At 39.3% G+C, this 23357-nt stretch overlaps 1 protein-coding gene across 1 annotated transcript in view; it reads left to right on the forward strand.

The window, feature by feature from the left end:
• The first annotated feature begins 74 nt into the window (after positions 1 to 74).
• The window catches only part of OSTM1 (osteoclastogenesis associated transmembrane protein 1), a 42396-nt gene continuing 19113 nt past the window's right edge, over positions 75 to 23357 (forward strand). The window contains exons 1-2 of the mRNA XM_043890259.1: positions 75 to 575; positions 7518 to 7632. Coding sequence (XP_043746194.1) covers positions 171 to 575; positions 7518 to 7632 — 520 coding nt within the window. The 5' untranslated portion in view covers positions 75 to 170. The remainder of the gene's footprint in view (positions 576 to 7517; positions 7633 to 23357) is intronic.

The following is a 23357-nucleotide window of genomic DNA, read 5'->3' on the forward strand; positions in this document are numbered from 1 at the left end:
GGCGGCCAATGGGGCGGGGAGCCGCGCGCCGGGGGCGGGGCCGTGACGTGCGCACCTCGTGACCCTGCTAGCGGCCTGCGCCTGAAGAAGCCGGAAGCGGCTGCTGCCAGCAGCCCCGACTGGAAGTGAACAGGCGGAGGTCTGCGCCTTGGGGGTTGTGGAACCCTGCGATGGACCCGAACCGGACCATCGAGCGGCGAAGGTCATCGTTGCTGCTGCTGCGGCTGCTGGTGGTGGTGCTACTGTGGTCGGGGCTGGCTCTGGGCACCTTCTCCGTGGGTAGCAGCCCCCACAGAGTCCTCCGCGACCTCCTGTCGGAGGAGCAGTTGCTGGAGGTGGAAGACTTGTCTCTGGCCCTGCTGCAGGGCGGAAGGATGGGGCCACTGTCACTACCCCCAGATTTGCCGGATCTGGATCCCGAGTGCCGGGAGCTGCTGCTGGACTTCGGCAACAGCAGTGCAGAGCTGACCGGGTGTCTAGTGCGTGGCGCCCGGCCGGTGCGCGTCTGTCAGACCTGCTACCCACTCTTCCAACAGGTCGCCAACAAGATGGACAACATCAGCCGAGCCGTGGGGGTGGGTAGAAGAGCACACCCGGGACCTCTGGCGTGGATTGTTGGGAAGGGAGGAGATGTAATGATAGTAAATTCGGATGGGGGCGGGGAGGAGCTCCTCAGTTTCCCCATCTGTGAGAAAACGAGGTTGGATTGGGACAGTGGAGTTAGGGGCATCAGAAAATGGTGGTATAGGGCTTGGGGTTTGGATTTTTGCCTCCATGGCTGCTCTTGGGCCTCTTTCGTTACATATTTGCAGATAGGTATGACTAGTTTTCTTGGGGCTTCTGCACCCCAACCCTACCTTTTCTTCCTTTTTTTCACCTCTTTGCCCCAACTCTGCCACAGCTTCTTCCGTTCTCCACTTGCAGTTCCCACGAAGGACTCTCCTGAAACCCCAGGTGAAGTGGAGAAACTACGGTGTGGTGGTGATGAGGAACTTGAACTTTGTAGCCAGACTGTTTCAGATTCACCACTTTCTAGAAGTTTGACCTCAGATTAATTATCTTGGAGTCTTAGGTTCCTCCTCTGTAAAATGGAGAAAAACCGCTGCCAGATGTGACTGTTAAAAGAATAAAAAGAGATAATGCATGACAGTTCATTTTAGTCATTAATACAGTCTGGAGGCGTTTGGCCAGGAGACCAGTTCTTCTCCCCTTATTAAGGGTGTACTCTCAGGGCTTCCCTGATGGCTCAGAGGGTAAAGCGTCTTCCCGCAATGCGAGAGACCTGTGTTCGATCCCTGGGTCGGGAAGATCCCCTGGAGAAGGACATGGCAACCCCACTCCAGTATTCCTGCCTGGAGAATCCCATGGACGGAGGAGCCTGGTGGTCCACGGGGTCGCAGAGAGTCGGACACGACTGAGCGACTTCACTTTCACTTTCTCAGCAAGTTATATTCTCTGTGCCTGTTTTCTCATGTGTAAGATGGAGATAAAAGGAACTCTTAGAAAACTGGCAGAGGGACTTCCCTGGTGGTCCAGTGGCTAAGAGTTCAAGCTTCCAATGCAGAGGTCCCAAGTTTGATCACTGCTTAGGGAATAGGACCCCTCATGCCGAAATTAAAAGATCCTGCATGGTACAACTAAGACCTGGTACAGCCTAGTAAGGAAATAAATATTTTATAAAAGAAAAAAAAAACTGGCGCATAGTCATAGTTTTCAGTAAATGGGAACTAAAATTTTACAAAATGGTAAAGCTGCTCTCTCTCTTGGTACGCAGAGCTCTTCTGGTCATGTGGTAGGTGCTCTGAGGCACTTAATTAAAAGAAAGACACAGAGACATGTCCCTGCTCCTAAGTACCTTATAGGGCTTGGCATAGGAAAGGATTAGAGTGTCAAGGCTGGTGGGAGTCATGAGTTATGGGCTGGACATGCCATTTAAAGGAAAAACATGAGGAATGACATTGGGATTATGGAGTGGAAAGTTCCTCTTGTACTGAGAAAAAAAAAGTCTCATGAAAATGTGGTTATAATTATTTCCTAAATCATGGTTGGTTTGACAGAATATAGGCATATATAGGTGCATCCCCTACTTTGTCAGCCTGATACTACTTGACATAAATATGCATTTTATGTGAATAGGGAATTTATTTGCATTAAATAAATTCTGTGCTCAGTTTTTCTGTAAAGAGTAAGTTTTCGAGGAACTTTAGGCTTACATGCAATATTTTTTGTGCATCCTTCTATTGGGTATAGCCAGGGATATATGTGTGTGTGTGTGTGTGTGTGTGTGTACCCCATTGTTTTAAAGTAAAGCACCCAACACTTGTCCCTTGCTATCATACTATAGCAGGATATGTACGGCATCATATCTGATTTAAGCAGTAAGTGAGTTAGTTGTTCTGTGGTCAGAATGACTGTGAATCGTGATGTACTGCTTGGCTCTTGAGGCAGCAAATACTTTTCTCATTTGTGTAGTTTCTGTGGAATTAAGATGAAGTTAAAAAATTATCCCAAACTGGTGGTACAGTGTTATGGGCTTCTGTGGGCCAATTATGGGCCGATTTGTGTATGAATTTCCACATGCATTCCCCACTGCCCATGGCAATGTCGGGGCAGCATGAACTGTGTCCTTTGCTTTGTGTCTCAGACTGCCAGTGACCTGCGCACCCTGCTTGCCTCACTTTTGTGTGAAAGGATCAGAGGAAAGAGATAACAGGAGGCAGAATGACCCTTTCCCCAATCTATATTTCCTCTCCCAACTCATCCACCCCTTTCCTCAGTAGAACTGGATGTCATAGCTCAAAAGCATGATTTCTGAAGTTCTGGGGGGTACTTCATGGATTTAGTAGGCTTTTTCAGATGGGTGTGGGAATTGAGCCAGTATGTGTAGTAATGAACGTATGAAAAAATATGTATGAATTTCTTAGGAGTGAACTTAAAATGATCAATTGTCCTTTGTGTGTGTGTGTGTGGCAGGGAGTTGTTTCTGGAGAGTAATGTATTTTCTTTGACTCACATAGACTCAAGTCTTTCATTTAAATCAGTTTAATTAGCAAGTACATGCTATTCTTAAATATTGAACAGATAAAAGGGTACTGAAGGAAAAGGAGGGGATAGTCCAAGCTTCAAACTTCAAATTATCAGTGTAGTTAGGGAAATAAAATTAATCTATATTGAGAAAATTTTAAAAAGGAAAAAACCATCCATGTGAATGTTGCAAATTGTACAATAGGATTTTAGAACAAAAGAGTGAAGATGCTGAATTAAAGGCGGGAAGAGAGCAAGAGAGGGGGGTGCTTATCAGAGAAAACCTACAAGCAGAATTTTATCAAGACATTCTTTCTCAACTCTGTAGTGTGAATCCATGTCCATGGATTGATTGAGAGAGGAGGAAAGTGTAAAGAGAAAAAGAATCAATGGTAGAAATTAGCACACTATTTCTGTGGTGCAGCAAGCTGATTCATTTAACTGTAATAGAGTTACCTGAAGAGAATTATATTTTCTAGTCACTTCCTCTTGGAATTAATGGGTCAAGGACTCCATATAGTTTTAGTATCTCAAGATAAGAATACAGTGATTTGTGAAACCTGAATAATGGAATTAACGGATTCCTTCTTACTTGAATCATACTTTCTTCTTTTAGTTTAAACTGATAGGAATATAGTTTCATTGAGCTGTTCACCATCATCAGAGTGGTTGCCAAGATGCTTTGCCTCTCCTCCCCCCATTCTGAATTGCTAATCTCTATCTTATTCTACTTGGTTCGTTTAAAATTTATATAGGCAGATAGATAGACATGTTTGCATACTAAGTCACTTCAGTTGTATCCAACTCTTTGTGACCCTATAGACTATAGTCTTTCAGGCTGCTCTGTCCATGGGATTCTCCAGGCAAGAATACTGCAGTAGGTTGTCATTTCCTCTTCAAGGGAATCTTCTCGACCCAGAGATCAAACCCACATATCCTGTGTCAACTGCATTGGCAGGCAGGTTCTTTACCACTAGTGCCACCTGGGAAGCCCAGATAGACATAGAGATGTGTATATATATTTATGAAGGTGCTAGTAATTGAGGATATGTATCTGGAAGTGTTTAACTTAATTTTAGTGTAGATTTACAAATTCTTAGGACTAGAAGGAGAAGATTGGAACACAACATGGCATAATATGTCTTTCATTAGAGATTAGAATGCACTGTTTCTTTGTAGTTCAGTTGCTAAGTTACGTCCAACTGTTGGAACCCCATAGACTGTAGCCCGCCAGGCTCCTCTGTCCATGGGATTTCCCAAGCAAGAATACTGGAGTGGGTTGCCATTTCCTTCTCCATCACTGGTTCTTACTCATTCAGAAAAATTCTTGAATACTTATGATGTGCAGGGTAGTTGTACTTACTAGGGATATAGCTGTGAATGAGAAGAGCTTATAGACAGAGGAAACAGACATTAAGCATCATTGTAATTATTTAGTTCAGGTGTGATATAAGTGTTGCAAAGAAAAAAATCCCAGATGCCACCAAAGCATGTAACAAGAGTGCTGATCAGGACTCAGGCTGAGAATAGATAGAAGTGGTGAATAGTTAAAGACACCTAAAATTTGAGAGGGTGGGAGAATGGGGAGAATATATACATGTAAAGAAGTAGCAGGTGTGAAGACTCCGAGAGTCTGGTGTGTTTAGGGACAGAAAGAACTCAAAGCACTGTGAGCCAGGAGGAGACTAGTGATTTGAGCCTGAGGAAGTGGGCAGGTGCCAGGCCATGAGCCCCATGCAGTGAAAGTGGCTGGGTTGAATCCAGAAGGATGATCTGTCTTATTTCATAGCGTTTTTACAAGGATTTAACGAGCTATACATTTAGGGCATTTAGAACCACTAGGTATTCAAAAGTACATCATCATCATTGGGGTTATTCATCATTTCCCTTCCATTCTTGTATTTGCCACCATCTTCTCATCATATATGAACTATGGAAATAGTCTAATTAGTCTCCTGCCTCACCATACATATTGTGACCTAGACCCATGCTCTCCAAACTCTGTTTTACAGGCCATCTTCCTCAAACATCTTAAAAAGTTTCCCTGGCTTTTCCCTCTACTACCTCTATTGTCATAGCGGTACCTTCCATCGGCCTCCTGGATACTCCCTGAGACCACATAGTCATTCCTTCTTTCATCCCTTGATCATTTTATTTACTCTATTTAAAACCTGTTCCCCTTTCTTCCCTTTTCCCTGGGCTTCACAGGTGCCACTAGTGGTAAAGAACCTGCCTGCCAATGCAGGAGACATAAGAGATGCAGGTTCTATTCCTGGGTTGGGAAGATCCCTGGGGAAGGGCATGGCAACCCACTCCAGTATTCTTGCCTGGAGAATCCCACAGACAGAGTAGCCTGGTGAGCTACAGTCCATGGGTCGCACAGAGTCGGACACAGCAAGTGCCTTAGCACACATACGTCATGTGGAATCTTAGTTCCCCAACCGGGATTGAATCTGGGTTTGAGCATGGAGTCCTAACCACTATATTGTCCCTTTCTTAGTATTGGGCTTAGTTGAAATCCTGCTTCCTCCATGAACTCTCCTCATTTCTCCCAACTACATTGATGTCTTCCTCAACTGAACTATTCCACACACTGACCACTCATACAGGTTATTCTGTATTGATTTTTAAAATAGCCAATCATCCACTTACATCCAATTCCTTCTTAAGTAACAGGTTACACTTAGCCAGCTACACCCACCTAGAGCACTTTTGTTGGCAACGGGTAGCTAGGTGAAATAGCAAATATGAGTTACTTACTGGGTGCCAGTGTGGTAAGTGATTCATCTATCCTATTTCATTTAATACTGTACCTGTAGGACTCAGAGATTATGAAACTGGGCCTCATAGAGTTTACCTCAGCTTTCCGAGATTGCCAGCTAGTAATTCAGGTTTGTCTGACTCTTTAGGCCACACTCCATTTTAATTTGGTGGGTAAATTATCACAAAATATTATTTCATTTTCTTTCCTGAAATTTTCTTCTATAGCTGATATTGCTCTGAAAGCAATTCCAGGAAAGGGACTTTTAACATATTTTGTTCGAGTCACTAGTTTAAAGGCAAGCATTCACTTGGTTGCATCTTTTAATGAGTTAGCAAAACTAAGCCACAGAATGGGTAATCATCCCAAAATGATCTTCATAGATATTTTAAAGCAAGAGTTCTGCTGTTAAGCCCCACTTCCCTCTTTTCTAACCCCACATGGCTGATGCTAGCACACTCTCATTTATTACTCATCACACTAATTCCTTATCTGTATGTCTCTGGGGAGGTTCTTGAGGGCCCAGTGTTGATGGTATTCTCTATCACTCTGTGTACCCTCAATACACCAGGATTCTTTTTTATAAAAAATATTTTATTTATTTATTTGGCTATGTTGGGTCTTAGTTGCAGCATGCGAGATCTTTTGTTGCAGTAGATGGACTCTAGTTGTATCTTGTAGGCTCCAGAGCATGCAGGCTTCAGTAGCAGCCCACAGGCATGTATGTCCTTAGTTCCCGGATTAGGGATTGAACTGCATTGCAAAGCAAATTCTTAACCTCTGGACCACCAGGGAAAACTTATCCCTAAAACTCCAGGATACTTATAATACCTGGTAAATAATAGAAGTTAAATAACTTTGAAAGGATGAAGGGTCAGCAAGACTTAACTTTGCTTGTGGCAAAAAGGAAAGGAAATAGATAAGGACCCAGTAATTCAGGAATTTGAATTTATCATTTACATAGTCTAAATCCATTCTTGTGGATTTTAAGATTTTGAGCCAAAACTGCCCAGAAGATGAAACAATGCTTTGGCATCATTTACCCATCAGATTTTTAAAAATGCATAAGTAATATATGTTCATTGTCAAAAAATTTAGACAGTGTAAAAGGCAAAAAAAGAAAATGAAAACCCCTCTATTTCCATTATTCAGAGATAGCTACTGCTACATTTTGTAGAACAGCTTTCCAGAATATTTTCTTGTTCATAAGAAGTATATTAATATTACATGTGGGCCTAAGTAGTTGAAATGGTACCATAAAAGCAAATACTTATTTAAGAAGCAAGGATTTTCTTCCCTTGCAAGTGAACCTGGGACCAATAAATGTTAGCTGCTATTGTTTTATTACAGTTATTATTAATTATGTCATTATTTGATTGTAACAAACAAAATATTAAATGCTTATAATGCATATGTGCTCCATTGCTCAGTTGTGTCACTCTTTGTGACCCCATGGACTATAGCCTGCCAGGCTCCTCTGTCCATGGAATTTTCCAGGCAAGAATACTGGAGTGGGTTGCCATTTCCTCCTCCAGGATATCTTCCTGACCCAGGGATCAAACCTGCGTCTACTGCTTTGACAGGGAAATTCTTTACCACTGAGCCACCTGGGAAGCCCCCAAAAGCTTATAATAAATATGAATTATTTTTATAAGGTTTTTTGGGCCTCAGATTGTTGTTTGGGAAGTCTAAGAATACTCAGATTGTATTTTTTTCTTTTCTTTGGTTACAGAATTCTTCAGAGAGTCATAGTTGTGCCAGAAGCCTTTTAATGGCAGATAGAATGCAAATAGTTGTGATTCTGTCTGAGTTTTTTAATTCCACATGGCAGAAGGCAAATTGTGCAAGTAAGTAACTCTTTCACTTTCATTTTTTTTTCTTTTTTTTTTTTTTCACTTTCATTTTTGAAGTTGTGTTTCAATAGTATAGATGTCAGATTTTACTTTAGTGAATTTTGAACTCTGAAAATTTTGAATACTCTTTATTACTAAGTTTAAATGAATTGCAGTTAACATCATGGTTTATTAGTGAGAACATCTTGGGCAAATACTGAAAGGCAGCAAAGTGTAGCAGTTAACAGTGAGCTTTGCAGTCAGATCTGAATTTTGTTCTAAGTTCTGCGACTTATTCTAATGTAACCTACTACTGTCAGACCTTGGGCATATAATTTTGCCTCCTGGAGCTTCAGTTTCCTCACCTGTAAATTTGTGGTAATATTGAAACCTACTTTACCTGATAGTTTTGAAGATTAAATGAAATAAACTGCATAAAGCTCTTAGCTCAGTACCTGGCATATAGTTACTGTTCAAGGAATGTTAACTGCTTAATAATTATGATGTTTATAATAATCTGTCAAATGGTGGTAGGGGGAGGTGGTAACATCAGTTCCAGCAGGTTTGCGGGCTTAAATGTATTTGTATAATGAAATGAAATTTATTTTCAAGCATTCTTTGGAAAAATTAAAATTGTTAATTCATAAGTGTTTTGAAAACCAACTATGTATTAGGAAATTCTTGTTTTCCATACCTTATAATTTAGTGAAGAAGAAAGTTAGTGTTACAATATAACCTAAGGTGACAATAAATGCTACAAAAACATCATAGAGTCCTTGGGGAAATTGAAAAAAATCAGATTGACAAGAATTTGAAGTGACTTCCAGGAGGAGGTGCCTTTTAATCCTACACCTTTATGACTGGACATGATTTCAGTAGGTAGAGACAAGAGGAAGGACACTGCAGATAGAGAGGCATCCTGAACAGAGGCACAGAGATATAAAACAGTAATAGACATTACAGGGTGCTGGAAGCACAGTGGGAGATGAACTTGGAAAGGGAAAGTAGGGCTTTGACCTATATAGTAGTTTATCACTTATGCCAACATTTTTCATACTGCTTAGAACATCAGCATAGTATTATGAAATGGTTATATACTATAGCATTGGGAACTTAACAGTACACATGGAATATTAAAGTCAGTGAGGACTATAGGTTAAAAAAACTTTTTGAATATCATTTAACCTAGCACTTTCTGAATGTTTTTAAACTGTAAAAATCCTTTTTTTTCCCTGTGGAACCCCACTGGAAGGGAGAGACCAGTGAGGAAATTATTACAATGGTTTAGGCAAGAGGCAAAGAAAACGTGAAGTAGGGCGTGGGCTGTAAAAATAGAAAGGACAGAGTGAATTAAAAATCTGTGTGCCTGTAAGTCATTAAGGAGTTTAACTTTCTAAGGACTTTGTCTTTTTGTTTAGCTCATATGATGATGGAAAAAAGACTCCCTGCTAAGTTTCTTTTCCTTTGTAGTATACCGTGGATATTGGATATTAACTCTTTTAATTTTGTTTCTATTAATTCAGATTTTCTAGTAATTTGAACAGAGGGTTCACTGACAGCTAACTTTTTTTTTTTAAGGCAAAATCTTTACTTTTCAGAGTAAAACTTTTTAGTATAAATATGATTGAACAGTTTGTTTAACATATACAGAAGAGCTGTTTTTAAGTACTATTAAGCCCGTCACAAAAATCCATTGATAGATGAAGTGAGTAAAGTGAAGGTCTCTCAGTCATGTCCAACTCTTTGCAACCCCATGGACGATATAGTCCATGGAATTCTCTAGGCCAGAATACTGGAATGGGTAGGCTTTTACTTCTTCAGGGGATCTTCTCAACCCAGGGATCCAACCCAGGTCTCCTGCATTGCAGGTAGATTTTTTACCAACTGAACTAAAAAATATGTTAATTGCAAATAATTTAAAATCAGTTCATTAGAATAAATGGGGTGTATGTTGGGGTTCACTTCTTTTGACTGATGTTGTTGTTCAGTTGCTAAGTTATCTTTGACTCTTTGTGACCCCATAAACTGAAGCACGCCAGACTTCCCTGTTCTTTACCATTTCCCGGAGTTTGCTCAACTCATGTTCATTGAGTCATTGATGCCATCCAACCATCTCATCCTCTGTCACCCCCTTCTCCTCTTGCCCTCAATCTTTCCCAGCATCAGGGTCTTTTCCAATGAGTTAGCTTTTTGTGTCAGGTGGCCAAAGTATTGGAGCTTAAGCATCAGTCCTTTCAATGAATATTCAGAGTTGATTTCCTTTAAGATTGACTGGTTTGATCTCTTTGCTGTCCAAGGGACTCACAAGTCTTCTCTAGCACCACAGTTCAAAAGTATCAATTTTTTGGCCCTCAGCCTTCTTTCTGGTCCAGCTCTCAGCATTTGTACATGACTACTAGAAAAACCATAGCTTTGACTATACAGACCTTTGTTGGCCAAGTGATGTCTCTGCTTTTTAATATGCTGTCTAGGTTTGTCATAGCTTTCTTTCCAAGGAGCAAGTGTCTTTTAATCTCATGGCTACAGCCACTGTCCGTAATAATTTTGGAGCCCAAGACAATAAAATCTGTTACCATTTCCACTTTCTCCCCATCTATTTGTTATGAAGTGATAGGACTGGATGCCATGATCTTAGCTTTTTGAATGTTGAGTTTTAAGCCAACTTTTTCACTCTCTTCTTTCACCTTCATCAAGAGACTCTTTAGTTCCTTTTCACTTTCTGCAATTAAAGTGGTATCATCTGCATATCTGAGATTGTTAATATTTCTCCCAGAAATCTTGATTCCAGCTTGTGAGTTATCCTAGCATTTTGCATGATGTACTCTGCATAGAAGTTAAATAAGCAGGGTAACAATATACAGCCTCGATGTACTCCTTTCCCAATTTTGAAGCCATCCATTGTTCCATGTCCAGTTCTAACTGTTGCTACTTGTCCTGCATACAGGCTTCCCAGGAGACAGGTAAGGTGGTCTAATATTCCCATCTCTTTAAGAATTTGACCTGATGTTACTTAATTTATATATGTGAGAGGTAAAGCATCTTTTCTTTAAAAGGTATTTTGTAATGAATTTACCAATTCAAAGAAGCTTTCTTCTCTAGTTATTTTCTAAAAAGGGAAAAAAACATTTTGCTGCATATTTACTCAGTATGGCAGGTGTAAAACTCTTTAGAATAAATTCTTAGGGTGCCTTTGTTTGCCTTTGTTTTTCTATGAGGCATCCTATTTTGAAAATATTCCTTGATTGAACTTCTGAAGAAAAAATGAAATGTTTACTCCCTAATTAAAATTAATTTGCCCAAAATGTATGGCCAAGTAGGATGCAGAAAAGTATGACATCTTTTGGAGAATTATATAGCTAGGTGGGCAGGAAAGAAAGAAAGACTTAGTTTTCATTCTACCTACATTTGTGTTCTTTGGATTATATACCATGTGCATTTAATACCTAGTCAAAAATACATAAAATTAAAAAAAACTTGACAGATTATCCAAATCTGCTGTGATTATTTGTATGTTAGATGTAATTAGAAAGATTGGCTATTTTCTTTTCCCAGATTATGCATCCAGAAAAATTGTCTTCCATTCATTGTTTCACACTTTAAAATTTATCATAATTTATATTCTGTATTTTATATGGAAATAGTTTTATAAATTTGTACTCCTCAGCAGTTTTCCCTTGGGCATTAATTCTAAAATAATTATCTTACCTAGAAATGAATAATCTCTACCAAATTACCTGGAAACACTTCTAATTATGTTCTCTGAAATCTGCTTAATAAAGATATTATGAACATTTTCTGAAAATTTTAAAGAATTGTTAAAAAAACTTTGTAATTTTCACCAAAATTTAACAAAGCATTGTTACTTGAGCAACATAGTGTTTTCTTACAAAGCAGTGAGAAAAGAAATTTGAAGAAAGGGAAAAATGAGGTAAAGAAGGTGAGTAATAAGTCAGCAGTTAAATAATATTTCTCAATTTCATAACACTCAGCTCATTTGAACTTCACAATAAGCCTTGTGAGGTAGAATGAAGGCTCATAAAGTGTAAAGGAATTACAGATCAAGAGTGTGGAACTAAAATCAAAAGCCTTTAAGAAAAGACTGTATTCATGAGTTAAGGCCTAATTTTGTTTTTAAAGTGCTATTTGCTAAATTCATTGCACAGTCTTCATTTTAAGAAATATAGATACATTTTAGCCCTACAAAGTTTAATGTTTATGCTATATACATGTTTGATATTATAGAAAACCTAGTCTTTTGCTAAAAATATAAATGTAAAATATTCTTTTTTTCTATCAGTGCTGCGTAAAATTAAAAGTAGATAATGTGAAAAAAAAGTCTTTAATAAAGCTGCACATTTTCTAATGTTAATCCTCAGCGATGATCAGGAATCAGGCATCAGGTTCTGAGACAATCACATCTTTAGCAACCAGATCTGTTAAACCACTGATTTCATGAGATCCTCACTCTTTTATTTACTTGATAAATGATGCTATAGGCGTCTGTGTGTGTGTGTGTGCGCGCGCGCGCGCATGCTAAATCACTCAGTCAAATCTGACTCTTTGTGACCCCATGGACTATAGCCCACCAGGCTCCTTGCTCTGTCCATGGGATTCTCCAGGCAAGAATACCAGATCGGGGTGCCATTCCCTTCTCCAGGGGATCTTGTGGACTTAGGGATTGGCAGGCAGATTCTTGACCACTAGTGCCACCTGGGAAGCCCCAGGCTTCTGTTTACCTTGTACTTACAATCCATTTGTTACCTATTCGGTCATTGTTTGTTTTAAATCTTTGGCCTTTAGAAATAGGTAAAAGAATGAATACAAAGAATATTTACTCTTTTAATAAAATGGAAGAAAGCAATCATGTCACACTATAATTTTAAATAAATTTGTGTCTGATCAGAAGTTTGCCTAGGATGTTGTCATTTTGTACTGTAGGAGACCAAAATGTGCTGTCCCAAAATATGCCTCTTTGGTGTGAGGGTTATTTTAAACTTATTATTTTGAGAAACAGTAGACACGGGAGAAGCTCTGAAAACAGAGTAGAAATAACCATTTTGTTTAGAAATTTATATTTATAAAGGAAATCTCTGTTAATAAGAATGTCTCCATCTCCGCACCAGGAAGAAAACGATGACTTTAAATTACAAGAAAATCTTGTAAATGGAGAAAGCAGGGACATAAACCTGCATGACCTTGTACTTGTTTACCCTACTTTTCCTAGTCACTTCACCACTGATCTCCTCTACACCCATCTTTCTTTGTTTTTACCTGAAGATTATATTCAAGCCTAAATTCTAAACTACCTCTTTGAGTTACTCAATTTCCTTTTGTATCTTCCATGTGTATATGAGACATACAAGTTAACAAACTTCTGTTTGTTTTTCTCCTACTGATCTGTCTGTTGTTACAGGGGTCCCAGTTGAGAACTTAGAAGGGTAGGGGGAAAATTACTTTTCTTCCCCTACAGTATACATAAAAAGCACAATATAAATATTCAAAAATCTAGATATTTGCCTTTTATTTAAACACAAAAGACTGGTCAATTTTCCCAGAGTTTGTATTAAATTGTTGAATTTGAATTAACTGTTGAATTAACATTGAATTAAATTGTTGAGTACAAACCATGATCCCTAACTTGGTGTGGTGATCTAGTTATTAAATTTACAAATATAGAGCTGATAAGTGATGCCAGCAATAGAGACCTTTAGTGGTAACTAATATGGAGTCTATTCCATCTGGCACCTAAAAGATAAAATGGGAAGGAAAAAAATTACAAAGGAAGAACAAAAATTATTGATATATTTTTAAAGCTTGCTTTTAACTGAAACTTAAACCAATCTGTGATCCATTTTGTAGGAATGTATCTTCTGATATAAAATGACTATTCCTTTTTCATCTTCTATGCTAAGAAAATGTAAAACTATAATTATATAGTTTAAAAACCTTTTAAAGTTAATTTGAGGGGGTGTTAGGGTTTTTAAAAATAACTATTAAAAATATAAACATGTAAAAGTGTAAAAGCTAAAATATTGTTTAAAAGAATATTTTTAAAATTAATACATTGCCAAAAATCACCTTTCCTTCTATTTGACCTAGCTCTGGGTTGGTACCTAGTCTTTGCCATTATTACTTGATGAAGGGAAGGCTAGAAACTCAGTAAAAGAGAGTGCCATTCTAAAACAACATTGTTAATCTACCATTGTTGTTGTTGTTCAATTATTAAGTCACATCCGTCTCTTTGCGACCCCATCAACTGCAGCACGCTTCGCTTCCCTGCCCTTCACTGTCTCCCAGAGTTTGCTCAAACTCATGTCCATTGAGTCAGTGACACTATCTAACCATCTCTATACTCCAATATAAAATAAAAAAATTTTAAAAAGAGTGCCATCCATTACAACTACCATCTATTTTATACTTAGAATTTCTGTATCTTTGAATGATATTGGTCTTTGTTAGGAATGAGTTTTGGGAAATTAAAATTCAAAAGAAATGTTAATACAACTCTTCCAATTCACATTACAAATAACATGAAAATTAATTTTTGTGGAGAGTGACTGCTAAGAGGTAAAGAAAATATATCAAGGATTTCTCTTCACAATTTTAAAGCTGTGTATTGTTGACATAAGGATAGCCTGGTTATTGAGTTCCTTCTTAGTTATCTTATGCATATGACAGTTGGATAATTAGTAGAGTGGCCAGATTTGATGAGACCATGACTTGCTTTATGGTAGTGTTTTGGTACTTTGTTTTTCACTTTTTTCTTCTTCAACTTTTTTGAGATGTAATTGACATGTAACATTGTTTACATTTAAGTTGTACAATGTGTTGATTTGATACAATTACATACTACAGAATGATTACCACCATAGTGTTGTATAACAAACACCTCCATCATGTCACATGATTACCATTGTGTGTGTGTATGTGTGTATGTGATGAGAACACTTAAAATTTATTCTCTTAGCAACTTTCAAGTATACAATACAGTATTTCTAACTAAAATCACCATTCTGTACATTAGATCCCCAGAACTTGTCTCATCGTACAACTGGAGGTTGCGTCCTTTGACCAACCACCCCCTTTGCCCCCAACCACCACCCTTTGATAATCACCATTCCACTCTGTTTCTACGCTTTCAGCTCATGCAAGAATACTGGAGTGGGATGCCATTCCTTCTCCAGGGGATCTTCTAAACCCAGGGATCAAATCCCGGTCTCTGCACTGCAGGGGTCTCCAACATTGCAGACAGATTCTTGACTGCTGAGGCACCAGGGAAGCCCCTTTCAGCTCTGAGCTACCAGGGAAGCCCATAGTTGACTATATATGCAGGAGTTTATTTCTGGACTCGCCATTCTGTTCAATTGGTCTCCTTTCCCCTGATAGGAGAAAATCTTCCCTAGTTGATGAAACTCCTGGAGAAGAGATTTATGACAATCGAGTTTCTTTTGGAAGCTCTGTCTTCAGGCCAATAAGGGGGAATTCATAGAAAGCTTTCACTGCATTGGCTATTTTCCAAGTGCCTTCAGCTGAAAATAATCCTTACGGCAGATGAGCCTATTTTAGCAAGGCGTATTCTGCCACTCTTCACTTCTTGTCTTGATTCTTTAAAAATCAATAATAAAACTTAATAGCTAACCAGGGTTCTATCCCTGGTCCAGGAAGATGCCACATTCTTAGGAGCAACTAAGCCTGAGCACCGCAATTCCTGAAGCCTGCGTGCCCTAGAGGCCATGCTCCAAAATGAAGACTGAGCAGAGCCAAAAATAAATAAATGAATGAATCTTAAAAAAAAAAAGTGAATAAGAAGGTCAATTAATTGGAACCCATCTTTCCTGTATTTTATCCAAATGGTAGCATACTAAGCATTAGACTCACATTTATATAACTTTAGATATCCTATTTTCATACTTATTAAGCTTAATTATGTTGCTTAGGCCATGGCATCTGGTCCCATCACCTCATGGGAAATAGATGGGGAGACAGTGGAAACAGTGTCAGACTTTATTTTTGGGGGCTCCAAGATCACTGCAGATGGTGACTGCAGCCATGAAATTAAAAGACGCTTACTCCTTGGAAGGAAAGTTACGACCAACCTAGATAGCATATTAAAAAGCAGAGACATTACTTTGCCAACAGAGGTCCGTCTGGTCAAGGTTATGGTTTTTCCAGTGGTCATGTATGGATGTGAGAGTTGGACTGTGAAGAAAGCTGAGGGCCGAAAAATTGATGCTTTTGAACTGTGGTGTTGGAGAAGACTCTTGAGAGTCCCTTGGACTGCAAGGAGATCCAACCAGTCCATCCTGAAGGAGATCAGCCCTGGGTGTTCATTGGAAGGACTGATGCTGAAGCTGAAACTCCAATACTTTGGCCACCTCATGCGAAGAGTTGACTCTTTGGAAAAGACCCTGATGCTGGGAGGGATCGGGGGCAGGAGGAGAAGGGGACGACAGAGGATGAGATGGCTGGGTGGCATCACCACTCGATGGGCATGAGTATGAGTAAACTCTGGGAGTGTGTGATGGACAGGGAGGCCTGGCGTGCTGCGATTCATGGGGTCGCAAAGAGTAGGACACGACTGAGCGACTGAACTGAACTGAACTCAGAAAATATAGCATTAAAGAATGGCAACTTTTTACCTAAACAACATTAGTCAGTCAGTTAGTTCAGTCGCTCAATTGTGTCCGACTCTTTGCGACCCCATGAATCGCAGCACGCCAGGCCTCCCTGTCCATCACACACTCCCAGAGTTTACTCATACTCATGCCCATCGAGTGGTGATGCCACCCAGCCATCTCATCCTCTGTCGTCCCCTTCTCCTCCTGCCCCCGATCCCTCCCAGCATCAGGGTCTTTTCCAAAGAGTCAACTCTTCGCATGAGGTGGCCAAAGTATTGGAGTTTCAGCTTCAGCATCAGTCCTTCCAATGAACACCCAGGGCTGATCTCCTTCAGGATGGACTGGTTGGATCTCCTTGCAGTCCAAGGGACTCTCAAGAGTCTTCTCCAACACCACAGTTCAAAAGCATCAATTTTTCGGCCCTCAGCTTTCTTCACAGTCCAACTCTCACATCCATACATGACCACTGGAAAAACCATAACCTTGACCAGACGGACCTCTGTTGGCAAAGTAATGTCTCTGCTTTTTAATATGCTATCTAGGTTGGTCGTAACTTTCCTTCCAAGGAGTAAGCGTCTTTTAATTTCATGGCTGCAGTCACCATCTGCAGTGATCTTGGAGCCCCCAAAAATAAAGTCTGACACTGTTTCCACTGTCTCCCCATCTATTTCCCATGAGGTGATGGGACCAGATGCCATGATCTTAGTTTTCTGAATGTTGAGCTTTAAGCCAACTTTTTCACTCTCCTCTTTCACTTTCATCAAGAGGCTTTTTAGTTCCTCTTCACTTTCTGCCATAAGGGTGGTGTCATCTGCATATCTGAGGTTATTGATATTTCTCCCAGCAATCTTGATTCCAGCTTGTGCTTCTTCCAGCTCAGCATTTCTCATGAAGTACTCTGCATATAAGTTAAATAAGCAGGGTGACAATATACAGCCTTGATGTACTCCTTTTCCTATTTGGAACCAGTCTCTTGTTCCATGTCCAGTTCTAACTGTCGCTTCCTGACCTGCATACAGGTTTCTCAAGAGGCAGGTCAGTTGGTCTGGTATTCCCATCTCCTTCAGAATTTTCCACTGTTTATTGTGATTCACACAGTCAAAGGCTTTGGCGTAGTCAATAAAGCAGAAGTAGATGTTTTTCTGGAACTCTCTTGCTTTTTCGATGATCCAGCGGATATTAGCAATTTGATTTCTGGTTCCTCTGCCTTTTCTAAAACCAGCTTGAACATGTGGAAGTTCTCAGTTCACGTATTGCTAAAGCCTGGCTTGGAGAATTTTGAGCATTACTTTACTAGCGTGTGAGATGAGTGCTATTGTGCGGTAGTTTGAGCATTCTTTGGGATTGCCTTTCTTAGGGATTGGAATGAAAACAGACCTTTTCCAGTCCTGTGGCCACTGCTGAGTTTTCCAAATTTGCTGGCATATTGCGTGCAGCACTTTCACAGCATCATCTTTCAGGATTTCAAATAGCTCAACTGGAATTCCATCACATCCACTAGCTTTGTTCATAGTGATGCTTTCTAAGGCCCAGTTGACTTAACATTCCAGGATGTCTGGCTCTAGGTGAGTGATCACACCATTGTGATTATCTGGGTCATGAAGATCTTTTTTTTTTTTTTTTAATTTTTTTATTAGTTGGAGGCTAATTACTTCACAACATTTCAGTGGGTTTTGTCATACATTGATATGAATCAGCCATAGATTTACACTTATTCATGAAGATCTTTTTTATACAGTTCTTCTGTGTATTCTTGCCACCTCTTCTTAATATCTTCTACTTCTGTTAGGTCCATACCATTTCTGTCCTTTATTGAGCCCATTTTTGCATGAAATGTTCCCTTGGTATCTCTAATTTTCTTGAAGAGATCTCTAGTCTTTCCCATTCTGTTGTTTTCCTCTATTTCTTTGCATTGATCGCTGAGGAAGGCTTTCTTATCTCTCCTGGTTATTCTTTGGAACTCTGCATTCAGTTGGGAATATCTTTCCTTTTCTCCTTTGGTTTTTGCTTCTCTTCTTTTCACAGCTATTTGTAAGGCCTCCTCAGACAACCATTTTGCTTTTTTGCATTTCTTTTCCATGGGGATGGTCTTGATCCCTGTCTCCTGTACAATGTCACGAACCTCCGTCCATAGTTCATCAGGCTCTCTGTCTATCAGATCTAGTCCCTTAAATCTATTTCTCACTCCACTGTATAATCATAAGGGATTTGATTTAGGTCATACCTGAATGGTCTAGTGGTTATCCCTACTCTCTTCAATTTAAGTCTGAATTTGGCAATAAGGAGTTCATGATCTGAGCCACAGTCAGCTCCAGGTCTTGTTTTTGCTGACTGTATAGAGCTTCTCCATCTTTGGCTGCAAAGAATATAATCGGTCTAATTTCGGTGTTGGCCATCTGGTGATGTCCATGTGTAGAGTCTTCTCTTGTGTTGTTGGAAGAGGGTGTTTGCTATGACCAGTGTGTTCTCTTGGCAGAACTCTATTAGCCTTTGCCCTGCTTCATTCCGTACTCCAAGGCCAAATTTGCCTGTTACTCCAGGTGTTTCTTGACTTCCTACTTTTGCATTCCAGTCCCCTATAATGAAAAGGACATCTTTTTTGGGTGTTAGTTCTAAAAGGTCTTGTAGGTCTTCATAGAACCATTCAACTTCGGCTTCTTCAGTGTTACTGGTTGGGGCATAGGCTTGGATTACCGTGATATTGAATGGTTTGCCTTGGAAATGAACAGAGTTCATTCTGTCATTTTTGAGATTGCATCCAAGTACTGCATTTCTGACTCTTGTTGACTATGATGGCTACTCCATTTCTTCTAAGGGATTCCTGCCCACAGTAGTAGATATAATGGTCATCTGAGTTAAATTCACCCATTCCAGTCCATTTTAGTTCGCTGATTCCTAGAATGTCGACATTCACTCTTGCCATCTCCTGATTGACCACTTCCAATTTGCCTTGATTCATGGACCTAACGTTACAGGTTCCTATGCAATACTGCTCTTTACAGCATCAGACCTTGCTTCTATCACCAGTCACATCTACAACTGGGCATTGTTTTTGCTTTGGCTCCATCCCTTCATTCTTTCTGGAGTCATTTCTCCATTGATCTCCAGTAGCATACTGGGCACCTACCGACCTGGGGAGTTTCTCTTTCAGTATCCTATCATTTTGCCTTCTCATACTATTCATGGGGTTCTCAAGGCAGGAATACTGAAGTGGTTTGCCATTCCCTTCTCCAGTGGACCACATTCTGTCAGACCTGTCCACCATGACCCAACCATCTTGGGTGGCCCCACATGGCATGGCTTAGTTTCACTGAGTTAGACAAGGCTGTGGTCCTGTGATCAGATTGGCTAGTTTTCTGTGATTGTGGTTTCAGTGTGTCTGCCCTCTGATGCCCTCTCACAACACCTACCATCTTACTTAGGTTTCTCTTACCTTGGACGTGGAATATCTCTTCACGGCTGCTCCAGCAAAGCACAGCCGCTGCAAGCTTACCCTATTTTTCAGAAATTGGTGATTGTCTCCGTTTTTCTCTATAAAACTAGTTTTGAAAAACAGCAGAGATCCTTATACAAACTCCTAATAGATGTCAGATACTTTTATCTAAAGATGCATACATAATTCCTGTTATGATATTTAGTAGGTTTCTATGTAAGGTCTTAACCTGAACCCTTAACACCTTTAAGAATGCCTCTTGAGCTGATGCCTGAGCCCTCACTGAGCTAGAAACTGTGCTAATCTGTCCTTGATGAGGCTGCATTGATTATCTGAGATGAGGAAAATTCATAATGACCACTTCACTTATAGTACTTTTAGGAAGCTTTATTATTACTAATATCTCTTAACTTACTAATTTCTAAACTGTATAGCTTCTCACTGCTTGTAACCTTATGTTCCCAATTCTTACAAAAGGATAAAAGAGGAATTTCACTGGAGTTTCTTTGTTTTAGATCAGAAAGTCAGAGCTCTTTAATAATGAAGACATTTTTAATCTCATTATGTAACTGAACTCCTTTGTGCTTTATAATATCACTAATGATCACTGAAAGATTTTTGATAGTGCTGCATTAATGCAGTACTTAATAAGATGACCAATCTATATTAGCTTTTAGTTTAATTTTCAAATTATTTCAAATGAAAAGGAATGGCTGTTAGTAAAATAAGAGGAATTAAGTTCTTTGTTGTTCAGAGAAGCTTCTTTTTTTTAATTAATTTTTTCTTTTGTTTTTATTTTTCATTATTCTATAAATTACCTTCTTATAAAGAAATTCCTTAAGTTACATATTTTGTATAGAAGAAATTGCGGTTGCTCTCTCACATTCATGCTTTAAACTACTTTTGTATGACAATACAGGGGCATATACCCACCCCCTATATCATACATGTCCATTGCGATGACATGGCTCATTATATACAGATGTACAATTGTCGTAGGTAAAATTTTATTCCCTCTATCTCCCTACAAAATGTCAACTACAAAAATTGTAAACCACTTCAATCTCATTAGCCTATGTACTAATATTATACACGTTTGTAACGGTTTGTTTTTATTTATATGTACTCTACCTCATGTGTAAAAAGATTAAAGGCTACTTTGTGATCATGTTAAACCAAGATTAAGAGAGGCTTATGTTTTTTTTTTTTAAAGAATTTATCATATAAACTTTTTGAAAGCCAATAGAAAGAGTAACATTTTTAATTAGTAAAAAAAAAATGGTATAATTGAGATAAACTTAATTAAGAGCCTGACAAGTATATTTTGTATTTTAATGACTTACTAACTTGATGTATGATCCTCAGTACCTCATCTATTTCTCTGGCTGTTTCCTAATTTGTGAAGTGATCTCTCAGATTTTTAAATGATAAGGTGAACGATCAGAACAGGACTTATATGCTTGAGAAGATAAAGCTGCAGAGAATGTAGGGTATGTGAGTTCACAGAGGGAAAGACTCTTGGAATAGGTTCATCAGCAGGGCCCCGGGTACAGACCAGGTCCTACACTATTGGCCCATGTGAGCGGTGTATGGAGCTGGATTCCAACTCAGCTTCTGGAGGCAGAAGCACTTTTTTGTAAACTACCCAAAGGCAATGCCTTTTTCCAGTTTGCATAAAGGAGTCTTAATGTACTAGTTGCTGCCCTGTTCAGCAGTTTTAGACTTCATCTCAGTTGCCAGCACTGAGCAGTTGGTAGCAACTGCCTGAATCTCTTCATGGTGTAAAATCTATGGGGAAATCTATGGATCGTGGATGGAGGAGTGGAGGCGTGTATTTATTAATTACCTGTATTAAACTTTAATTGTTTAGAGTGTAGATGTGAATATTTTGTGTTTGCTGTGTTTGAAAGTGCAGGCTTAGGAATCATACTGAGTAGCAATTCCTGGTTTTTACTTATCAGTCTTGTGACCTTGGCAACTTCCTTAATTCCTCTCAGCCTCTGTTCCTTATTTAGAAAGTGGAAATAATAATAGTTCTTGCCTCCCTAGTGGGAGGCTTCTGTGGTGACTCAGTGATAAAGAATCCACCTGGAAGGCAGGAGACTGCCTGCAATGATGTGAGTTCCATCCCTGGCTCGGGAACGTTCTCTGGAAAAGGAAATGGCAACCCACTACAGTGCTCTTGCCTGAGAAATCCCAAGGACAGAGGAGCCTGGCGGGCTATAGTCTGTGGAGTTGCAAGAGTTGGACGTGACTTGGCAACTAAACCACCATCACCACCTTTCCTTGTAAGATTGTTGTAAGAATTAAGTGAATGTGTTTAAAGTACAGGCATGGCACTTGGAACATAGCAACTATTCAGTTAACATTAGCTTTCATTGTAGTGATTGTTGTTTATAATAGTGAATACATTGCATGGTGAGTCTTATCCTAATGTCTGCTCTAGTGGAGGAAAAAAATTTTTTTTCCTTTACCCATTTTAGGTTCTGTAATTGGAACTCTCTAATTAGACTGGCCAAAGATGGAGTAACAACAAAAAACAAACAGAAGTTTATTAACATGTGCATTGCACGTATACACGTGGGAGCACCCAATGATGAGGAACTCAAAGGGATGGTTAGAATGTGGGTTTATATACCGTCTTAACCTGATCAGAGGAAAGGAATTTTGGCCTTCTGGATGTAGGAGGCAAGTTATGGGGAAGTGACCAGTAAAGTATGGTAAACAGGATTGCTTAGTAAGATGTGTTATGTAGATTTAAGTTAGAGCCTTCTCCATTGGGAAGAGTTAGTTATGAGTTCTCCTTTCTCTGGAGAGGAAGACATCTTTACAAATGGAATTTTTACAAGTTTTTACAAAATTTTTTTTTTTTACAAAATTTTACCAATTTTTACAATTTTTACACATCTTTACAAGTGTAAATTTATTTACAAAATAAAAACTTGAACCCTGTTTATAGTTTTTCCTGAATCTATCGGTTCTTAAAGTCCTTTAGCTCAGGATAATCCATATGCCAAAAAGGCATATTTTGAGTTGGCATATTCTGGTACTCTTCACTACTTATTCAGTCTGTCTCTCATCCATTGATTTCTTTTTGTTTGCATTGCCACCTTTCTCCTGGATAGTTGCAACAGCCTTCTATCCTGTCTCTCTCCTCCCAGTTGAAAGATAATAATAGATGGTCCTGAGTGGGTATAATGTACAGCTGTCAGTTGAATTTAAGAGGAACAAGAGTATGGTTGAGTACTAGAGAATAGAAAATATTTTAATATCTCTTGTGGAATAATTGGCAGGGCATCTACAAGGATTGTTTTGTGACTCTGACATTAGTTTGAATTGAGTCCCCTCATTATAACTTCAAAATTTTCTATAGCAGTGTTCTACAACTACAGTTGGGAATAGAGAAAAGTTGTGTGTGTGTGCTCAGTCACTCAGTTGTGTCTGACTCTTTGTGACCCTGTGGACTGTAGCCCACCGGCTCCTCTGTCCATGGAATTTTCCAGGCAAGAATACTGCAGTGGGTTGTCATTTCCTACTCCAGGGGATCTTCCCAACTCAGGCTTCTGTATTGGTAGGCAGATTCTTTAACATTGTGCCACCTGGGAAGATAATGAAGGCTTAAAATATTAATACTTGTGGTTATGTGGAACGTAAAGAGGACAAGGATTCTAGGAGAGAGATTGAAATGG

This window comes from Cervus elaphus, chromosome 28 (genome assembly GCF_910594005.1).
Source record: "Cervus elaphus chromosome 28, mCerEla1.1, whole genome shotgun sequence".
Lineage (NCBI taxonomy): Eukaryota > Metazoa > Chordata > Mammalia > Artiodactyla > Cervidae > Cervus > Cervus elaphus.